The 9,846-nt window shown below is 37.8% G+C and overlaps 1 protein-coding gene across 1 annotated transcript in view; it reads right to left on the bottom strand.

The window, feature by feature from the left end:
* Positions 1 to 504: 504 nt before the first annotated feature.
* Positions 505 to 9,846, bottom strand: part of URI1 (URI1, prefoldin-like chaperone) — a 36,620-nt gene continuing 27,278 nt past the window's right edge. The window contains exons 7-11 of the mRNA XM_010281900.1: positions 6,994 to 7,174; positions 6,150 to 6,417; positions 5,458 to 5,600; positions 3,549 to 3,804; positions 505 to 1,324 (exon numbers count right to left, since the gene is read on the bottom strand). Of these exons, the coding sequence (XP_010280202.1) occupies positions 1,136 to 1,324; positions 3,549 to 3,804; positions 5,458 to 5,600; positions 6,150 to 6,417; positions 6,994 to 7,174 (1,037 nt within the window). The 3' untranslated portion in view covers positions 505 to 1,135. The remainder of the gene's footprint in view (positions 1,325 to 3,548; positions 3,805 to 5,457; positions 5,601 to 6,149; positions 6,418 to 6,993; positions 7,175 to 9,846) is intronic.

Genomic DNA, 9,846 nt, shown 5'->3' with positions numbered 1-9,846 from the left:
TTTTAAACCCAGCTCCATCGCCTGTTATCACCCAAGGGGTGGCCCCAACAAAAGCTGTGTCAGCACAAAGGAGAGGATGGCAAGAAGACAGGCAGGAGCTGCTGGGCAGGGACTCCTAAAGCCAGGACAAGAGAAGGATACACAAAACTGCACCCCGAGTGCTGCAGTGCTTGTTGCATTTTGAAATACAGTTGAAGCATTAAGACATTTTTCCTTACTGCTGACTCCCTCTGGGCATTCCCAAGACAATTACAATGTTTTCTGAGTATACAAAAGAACTAGGAGATTTTGTAATCAGAGTCTGAGTTTATGCTTCTCTCCTTAAGAGCATTCAATTTCCATGGACATTCATTAGCAGGAGGTTAAAACACAATGGCAGAAGAGAATGGACTGCTTTTATGTCCATGTGGTAGTAAACACTTCAAGCCAGAAATCCAAGTTCAAAATAAAAACCTCTCGGTGTTGTTTCCAAATTAGTAGTAAAGTGAGAAAAAACACACAACCTTCACAGCTTTTTTACTGAAAATTTAATTTTACAAAATACCCTTTTCCATCAAAGAAACTTCCCTGCAATGTACATGAACCCAGCGTTTTATAGATCTGTACAGTGAGATATCAGAGAGGTTTGAAAGAAGGAAAAAAACTTTTAGCAGACACCTAGTTGCAAAACCTACAACAATGTGAATACAAGTGTGTCTTAAAATGCTAAAGCAAGTAATGCAATATAATTGGTGAATCTATTTGAAATGTGAAAAGTTTCCTTAAAATGGTCCATATGGTACGTAGAACACCACAGCTGGCACAAAACTGCCTGTATTTAGGTTTAAACACAAAAACAACGTATGTAAGGAACAGTTTTTGAAAAAGAACCCAAGTGCTGCTATCATAAGGCAAACATATACAAAGGTGCTGACAGGAAACAGGGAAAAAGACAAAATAAGATGAACACTCAAGTGTTCAAACACTGAACTTTTTTTTTTTTTAACGTTGCCAAAAAACGTTTAAAAGAGAACTGATGCCAAATTAACACAGGACACCCTTTTAACTAGCTAGGTGTAACGCATAGAGTTTTACATAACCTCAACAAACGTGAAACTAGGCAAGAGTACTCCAGCTTCGGCTGGCGAGGCAGGACCTAGTTAGTCTGCTGCATTCTGGCAGCTTTGAATTTTGAAATCCTCTTTGTAGTTTCTTCTGATGCTTCGGACAAAACTTCCTCTGATTTTCGCTCCAGAATGGTAGGCAGGACTGGGTGAGCAATGACTGGGTGTGGTATTAAGGAGGGAGACAAAGGCTCCTTTTCTATAACAGTTCCGGAAAATGCCTACAACAGAAGGGAATACTCAAAATGAGCTAATAAAATGCAAATGTGAAGCTATGCCCATAAGGTCATTACCCTATATTAGCCTGATTAGGATTGTTATTTCTTTTAATCAAAAGTAAAGAAATATCTTTAAATCAATGATTGTTCCTTGCATAAGTAACCAAATTGTAATTAACCTCAAAATACAGCTTGTTCAAAGATGACTGAATGAAAGACAGTGTCTTAAAAGTACTACTTAATCTCATTCCTACTGCATAAATGATCTAAAAATTTGCTTCCTCACTGACACATGCTCAAGAAATAGAACAGCTGATGTAATCTATAGTTTCATTTTGGATAAGAAATTGAGAGATTTTGCAAAGTTGGAGTATGTCAGCATTTCCATCATACGTCGTATTTCATGACTTAATATATTCTAATTGCATTAAGCTGACACAATGCATACAAACTGGCAAGCACATATTTTGTTTGCTCTTTTCTCCTTTACCAAATATGATCAAAAAATGGTGAAAGCAATTTATACTTAAGAGAACAGCAAACTTGCTTCCAACTATTTCTCTCTATGAAAGGTCTAATAAAAACATTTAATGTTTAAAGATGATACTTTATATGTGGCCGACTATATGACTTAATCCTGTTTAATTTAGCTAAGAAATGACCATGATTCTTGGAAAACGTTGGAAAAAAAGCAACTCAGAACTACTTTTCATAAACATATTTAAGACTATGTATTGAAAATGGAAAATTTTGAATGCCTAAGGACAAGGGGAAGCAGTTTACATCCAAGGTTTGATGCTCATACTGGGCACAAAGGAAAACACACCAGATTTATTAACTATGCTTAGTTCTGCTTTTTCATAACTCAGTTACCAAGAAAAACAAATCAAAACAAACGGGCCCTTCTTTTCTTGCAGGACCTGCAAAAAAGCAGTGTTTTTTTGTTTTCTGCTCCAATAGCCAAAGTATGCCTAAAGCCGTGCCTGTACACTACTCTGTTGTTCTAACAACACGTCCATTTTCAAAAACAGGTAAGCAAAATACAAAATTCAACAATAAGAAGATGGTGGTAAAATTAGAAACAAAAAGAAAAAAGTTAGTATGTTGCAAATGGTAATGGAGAAATAATGTATTTCAAACAGTGACAAAAACAACCAAAAGCAAAACAGCCGCATTTAAGAAGGCATGTCTTTAACTGGAGTGTTTTGCTCACTTCAGTTACTTAGAAAATACATTATATTGTAGAGAATAATCATGCCATATTCAGAAAATGGACTAATGGGTAACATCTAAAGTGTACTTAGATGTTTTATAAAAATACAGCACATGTATTCCAGGAAGTATACAATGTGAAGTTCTAACTACAGATGGAGCTTCCATCATGAATCTTCACATCCTGCCTGGATTCATCTATAGCTATTTGTATGAAAACTGGCGATAAACAATAGCTTTTATGAAGAATTAATTTCTTATTAAAAAAAAAAATCTAAAAGGTGTTTTCATTGAACTTCCCATTGCACTGGGAACTACTGAAAACTCAGTTTCATCTGGTTTGAAAAAATTAGTGTAAGTTCTTACAAAATAAAAACTAAGAATATTCTATGCCATGAATTTCAGAGCAGCGGCTACATTTAAGTCTTGTACTTATCCAGTCACTAAGCAACTGTGCATTTTCCCTTATGTCGTGCAGTCTCTTTCCTTTATGATGAAGCCCCGAACTTTCCAAATGTGTGAAAATAGATTTGTTTTGGATCACTAATGGCCCTGGTCAGGAATAGGATGAGTAGCGGTGTAATGCTTCCTTCCACAGGGCAACTCCTCTGCCTTTGGCAAGTCCAAATAATCACTCAGCTGATATTTGTGTGTTTTAACACCACCTGGAAACTAGCTCTCTTGTAGCTGTGCACCAGAATATTGATAAAACACAGGTTACAGAGAATTCAACCCTCCCTCTCATTAACTATGAAGCACAGATTTTTTTTTTTTTTTTTTTTTTTTTTAAATCCTTTGTCAGATCTTTACAGAAGAGCTTCAGCTCTCAGGAAAGCCACCTGACTCATCTCAGGTGTGACAGAAGCTTGTCATCTGATAATGTCCTTCTGAAGCAAACCAGGTAGGAGTTAGAAAATTATTTTAAAGAAATCAAACTGATGGTATAGGCAACTACAGTCATTAGATTTCTCGGTTTTATCCCTGCCAACGATCAATAATTAATTAAAAACTGTACCTCAGTTGTCCCTGAAGACGGAGGAAGCTTTTTTGGTAGCTGCTGCTGCCCCTCCTCCTCCTCCTCCAGTATGCCTTCGCTGTTGTCACTCTGAGTAGCTTCATCACAGCTAATACTCCTCTGAACTCCTCGTCTGTCATCAAACTCAGCAGCACTGTTCTCACTGGTATCGCTACAAACACTGTTCTCTCTGCTTCGAGACTTCAAAATTGATTTACGAGGGACATACTCTCCATTCACAACATCCACAAAGACTCTATAAAGGAAAACGTTAGCTTTAATAAACTATTTCAGGATCAGATGACAAATTTACAGCAATCTTGCTTTGGTTTTTGTACAAATTAATTATGATGTGCTTTTCCAACTTTTTTGCTGCAGAATTGCAATACTGTACCTTTAGAGGCATTTTATTTACCAAGGTACAAGAATCAATTCTGCAGAGCAAACACTGTTTTGCTCTTTATTCAAGCATTAAGTTGGTACTCTCTTTCAGGAGAAAATGTATAGTTCTTTGAAAAGTTGTAGAAAACAGAGTAGTGTGAGTTACAAAAAGTTAGAAAAAAGGTAAGCTAAACAATTGTCAGGGCTGTTTCTGTCAGAAAACAGAAGGTTTTCTAGAATGAAGTTCTTGTCAAATGTAGAATATAAAAACAAATACATGAAACATTCATTGCACATGGAAAGTATGAAGCTTTTTCCTCAGAAGTGCCATAATTTTCTGCTTTCAGTTAAAAAAAAAATTTTAAAAATCAGCTTTTAAGATCAGATCAACATGAAGACACTTTTCAAGTTTTAACAGACCATAAACTGATAAAGAGGCCTCTTCCTACAGCTTGTACTCCATCTCCATAACTTAAAGAAGTCAGGGGTGGATGGAGAAGAAAGAGCGTCATTAGAAAACAGTGCCAATTTTACCAAACTCATAAAGGAGGAACCCAATGACTGGGTGAGTTTTAAGGGTGTTACTTGTTTTTTAGCAACTTTATTCATCAGGCACTCATGGGAACACCTGCATATCTCTACAGAAGATGGAGTTCCTGTGCAGAGCTCAGGACAGCAGGACAGCCCAGGGACAGCACCATGAAAGAATCCTTTACCTCATCTTCAGCCCTAGCAACTGTCATTATAGGATGGGGTTTAACTTTTCACTCTTTATGACACATTTTTTAAAATGTTTAGTTGCCTGAATACACCAACATACAAATGCAGTGTGATTTTCACGAGCAATTTGTCAACCAATCTAATAGGTGTCTACGTTCATCTTTACAAACCTAAATACTTCTTTTAACTCTCCCGTCACCTTAGTTTAGTATTTTATACAGTCCATTAAGCCCAACATTATTTTTCAAGCTGAGTGTGAGTGTTCCACAGGTGAGCACTTCTTTTTACAGAGAGACAGTGATGGACTAAAGTCAGGGAGAGAGAATGCAAAAGAAACTATGCAAGCAAAGACCTGAGTATATTCTGCAGATGCTGGGAAGAAGAGACAAAACCCAGCAATTTGTAACTGGGAAAGGAAGAGTATTACAAGTGATAGATCTGGTCAGTTACGTTTGAAAACAAACACAGAAGCAAATTACATGGCATTAACCAGAATACACAACAACGTGCTGTATTCCTTTATACAGATGATATACGCTGGCAAATTTACCTCAATTTCAGAAGCTCTGAAAAAGTAGATAAATAATGAACTGCTAGTGGAAAAGGAAATTTTAAGCTCAGAAATGTCTTATGAGTATGAAAGCAGGGCAACCATGCAGAAGCCACAATCCTTAATTTTTAAGTAATAGATTCAGTTCCAGCTGTTTCTTTGAGGAAATAGTAGGCTCAGTTTCATACTATAGGTGAACAGAAAAAGAGAAGGTCTGCTAAGGGGAAAGCTCATGCCCCAGTGCTGTAAATTACACACCGGTAAATGTCTGCTGGGGTTTTGATGTTAGGCAGTTCTGGAGTTGCATGGCCATTGCCATTGCTGTTCTTCCTTTTACGCTTGGCCTCTTCTTTCTTTTCACTGAATTTCAAAGTAGTATTTTTTCCTGTGTTTATTCTTACCTGAAAATTGAACACAAATGATGGTCTAGACCATAAAATCAACAATCACCAGTCTGCAGATCAACTGACTTCTGACATTCTCCTATCCATGCAACTGGGGACTACAAAGCACAGATAAGTTAAACAAATGTATGAACGGTAACATTCATAGTGTGAACAGATTATTCTTTACCACTTGCACTAGGCTAGGGCATTTCTTTGCACTAATGTGCTTACCCTGCACAACAGCTGAGCTGTTAAACAGTCAATTTCAAGTCAAGTAAAAAGTCATTTTAAATACTCCTAGACAGGATACTTACTACCTTTTACAACAGCCAGAAGCCAGAACAGCAAGGTATATATTTGAAGATCATTTTTTTAATACCATATTTGAAACAGCAGCATTTAAACAGTGCGTTTCAAGCATTGGGAAAAAAATCCAAATAAATGTCATCTACACTTAGCATTTTACATTATCTACATTATCTAACATTTTCTGGCTTAGATATGGTATATATATATGTTTATGCAGTCTCTTGAGAGAAAGATAAAAATAATGGAAATACAAACCCTTTTAGGTTCAACAGTGTGAGAGAAAAAAATAGTTGGAACAGAGCTGTCTCCAACATCTATGTCATCTTCATCATCACTGTGATAATAAGTAGAGCCATTAACTTGGCCACCAAACAAGTCTGAATTTGATACTTCTTTATGAAAGTTGCCCTGAGTAATACAGTCTTCTGCTCTATATGTCCCATTCAGATCTGTCCTCTTATCTTCTTTCTCCTCTTCAGAGGAGGTTGTATCTTCTCCATTTGTTTCAACTCTATCAGGCATCCTATGAAATGAAAAATATCTAAGTGAACTGAGGCAATGCATACTCTTGAGACACAGGCATACAAAATAATGAACAAGCCTGTACATAATTTTCTTTACCCAAGTACTATATTTTTAGCCAGATTGTGGAACCTTTTTAATACTCTGTCAGAATGTCCTTTCCATGTCAACTGGAAATACCAAAACTGTGACATTCTGGCTAATGACATATGTATTGCTTTAGGATCAGAACAGATCTAAGGATGCATTAAACACAAAATGTGGAACTCCTGCATTGTAAACGATGGATTTTCCTAGCCTGTGGGAAAAGGATTTTACTTCCCCCTTTTTAATAACATCTCAAAGAAAAAATACTGTAATGGTGGATTGCTGGGGTTGCACAGAGGCAGATATTAGCACCTTTGGCCTCGCAATGCACGCTTTGTTCATGTTCCACCCTCCTTCCACCTATTATAATTTTAACTGCATCAGTCTAGTCAGCTGTTGGTGCTTACGGTGAGATCCTTTGTGTACAAACTGAATCACACACTATAGCTTTCTGAACTCCAAACCTGAATGTGTGACAGCAATACTGTACCTGTCAAGTTCACCAAGTATCTCTTCTTGTCTCTCCAGCTCTTCTAAGCGGGCCCACAGCTCCTCCTCTGACTGAAAACGGCCTATTGATTTTGTATCACTTCCATTTGCTGGAAAATCTACCTCAAAAATGTTTGATACTTTTGGCTTTGAATGAGGTTTGTGAGCAGTTCGGTATTTTCCTGCATAACAAAATATAAGATGCAATTAAGGAATTAAAGAATATGGGCAGAACATTTTCCATTTCAAATTATTGTTTTAACTGTTTAAGTGAAACTGCCAATGAACCAGAGCACCAGCACAGGGTAATAGTCTCCGGATGTTACAGAAATACCGAGGCAAAGCAGAAATGTTTATTTACAAAGCAGGAGACACTGATCCTATGACAGTTTTATTACAATGTGGGTTTTTTTACCTCTTGTGCCAAACAGTAGACTTTGATTTGCTCTGATAGACAGCAACATGTGAATGTGACATTTGCTTACTGTCCCATTAATAGCACAGTTTATTAACTGGGAAAGCAAACCTAGTTTGTACGTTAGCTCATTTGAACAAAGTCACCTATATTTAAAGAGCAGAGGTTTTTTGGTTTGGGTTGTGTTTTTTTTAAGTTTACAACAAAGATCATTAAAAAATATCTTCAGAGTCATCTGGAAAATCTCACCAAAATCCAGTCATTATGAATCACTTATTTTGGTGAAAAAGACCCACACTGAAAAAGCATACAAAAACATGCCTTTCAAAAATAATAAATATAAATCCCTTTAAAGCTTCAGAGGTGACCTGAGATACACACTTGTGAGTAAGTGGTAGTCACTAACAAGTTCTTGCTGGCATTTGAAAGCTTTGCTACCTAGTAAAATGGTGCATCCACTGAGGATGGGGAATACTGTTTGAGTGCTGTCTAGCACATAGGGAACAAACCGCCTGCCAACAATACTAATGCTTTAGCCCTGTCTGTGTGGAGGGCAAGAATGCCACTTCAATCTCCCGTCTCCCCGAGACCGGCAGCTCCCGGGAGCACCGCCTGTTTCTACACGTTCCCAGGCAGGTTCCCAGGGGAAGTTCCCCACTCTCTGCCTGTCAGCACCCCCCACGCAGCACCTGCACCTCTTTACAGGAGTGAGGACCCTTCCCCTTCCATCACTGCCACAAATACACCCAGCATTTTGTCTGTACAGTGGACTCCAGTATCCCTACAAGTCTTCATGAAACTCTGCTTTGTGCGTCGGATCAACAGTAATACAAACGTCTTTGTTATTCAACTTGAATCCTTCAAGTTTCAAAATCTCCTTCTATTAACCAATTCTGTGGCCATTTTTTTTAAATTTTAAGAACTTGTGGCTTAAAAATATCCTTAGTCAAATATGTCAGCTTATACTTTAATCCCAAGTTAAATACAAATTCAATAGCAACATTAAAAAGCAAACAGGTGCCTGCAAGTAATGTTGGAATGTGAGTCCCCTATTCTTCCATGGGATAGCATTTTTCATCATCTCACTAAGAAAAGGCTGAAAGGTATTTTATTGAGACTTTAATATAAATTGAGGTACGCCAAGCAGAGTAGTTTGTGAGGATTTCATTTGGTACAATTACAAAACTAATAAGTAAAACTTGAAAGGATTAGTTAACAATCTACTTCAATCTGATTTTCAGATTGTGCCCTCCTGATTTCCTTTCTGTTGCCCTTTGATATTAACCACTGACATGACTACCAAGGTAAGCCCATGGCTTCCTGACCACCAGCGTTTCAACGTGACACTGGTTCTCCCTCCTAATTCTAACAAAAACTTCTGTCAGTTAGGAAACGAGGTCAGATCTCAAAGACAATAGAGGATAACCACTTGCTGCACCAATATCCACTGTGCTCACTGTCTGCTACTTCAAAACACCCTCATTAACGTCATACACTAACAAAAAAAAGTGACATATTAAAATCCAGAAAAAATGTGGAGTCAGCAATAAACTAATGAGATGCTCAGGATACCTGTTTTTATCCTCCTCAAAGGTACAGCCCATTTCCATGTGAACAAAACCAATTCCTAAGCTGATGAAGCCCAGCCTGCCTCAAAATAATTGCTAAATTGTCCTTTTAGCTCTTCTCTCTCAATCTCAGCACAGATTAGCGCCGATAGAAAATGTATGTAATTCATAATAAAATTAAGATGATTTCAGAGGACAATAATGATGAGGAAAGTTTAGGTTACAATAAAAAGCTGCACAGACTTCGACAACCTGGCATTCACAGCATGTTACAATGGGATGCACTTCCCAGAACCCTACTCCTGTCTTGCAATGACATCTACCAACCCATAGCAGACACCTCCTTAAGTCAGCTTTGGCATATACAGGACATAGTGGTTTATTCCATAAAAACGTTAACAGTGAACTGCCCAGCTTAGCCCCTTGCAAATCACAAACTACCACTCCTTCTCCAAATGTCCGAGTGATGCTATTTTCAGACTGTAAAATTACTTCTTCCTCCAACTTCGCCAAAGTCTTACCTATCAAACATCACTTCAGATAGCAAAGCAACTATCCAATTCCTTAACACAGCTACCTTTGTTTCCCAGTGTCCTCTCCAGAAATCTTGAGGAAGTATCTGCTTCAGTACATCTGCAAGACCTGCATGCTGAAATTGTTTTTGCATTTATTTCACGGACAGTAATGAAACGCCTCAGTGGATGACAACGTTTACATTGTCCGTTTATGTCTCATCCCTGTCGGTGCTTCTTCCCCTCCCTGCTGACACTGCTCACATACTTCCACCGTAACAGGCAGAGCCCAAGTTTCTCTAGTATTTCTTCTGCCGTAAAACTCACACTTTGATACATCTCTAGTTCTCTCTCCAGAA

Source organism: Phaethon lepturus, unplaced genomic scaffold (assembly GCF_000687285.1).
Source record: "Phaethon lepturus isolate BGI_N335 unplaced genomic scaffold, ASM68728v1 scaffold53110, whole genome shotgun sequence".
NCBI lineage: Eukaryota > Metazoa > Chordata > Aves > Phaethontiformes > Phaethontidae > Phaethon > Phaethon lepturus.
Note: the sequence above shows the minus strand (reverse complement) of the source record. Positions and strands in the feature narration are given on the sequence as shown.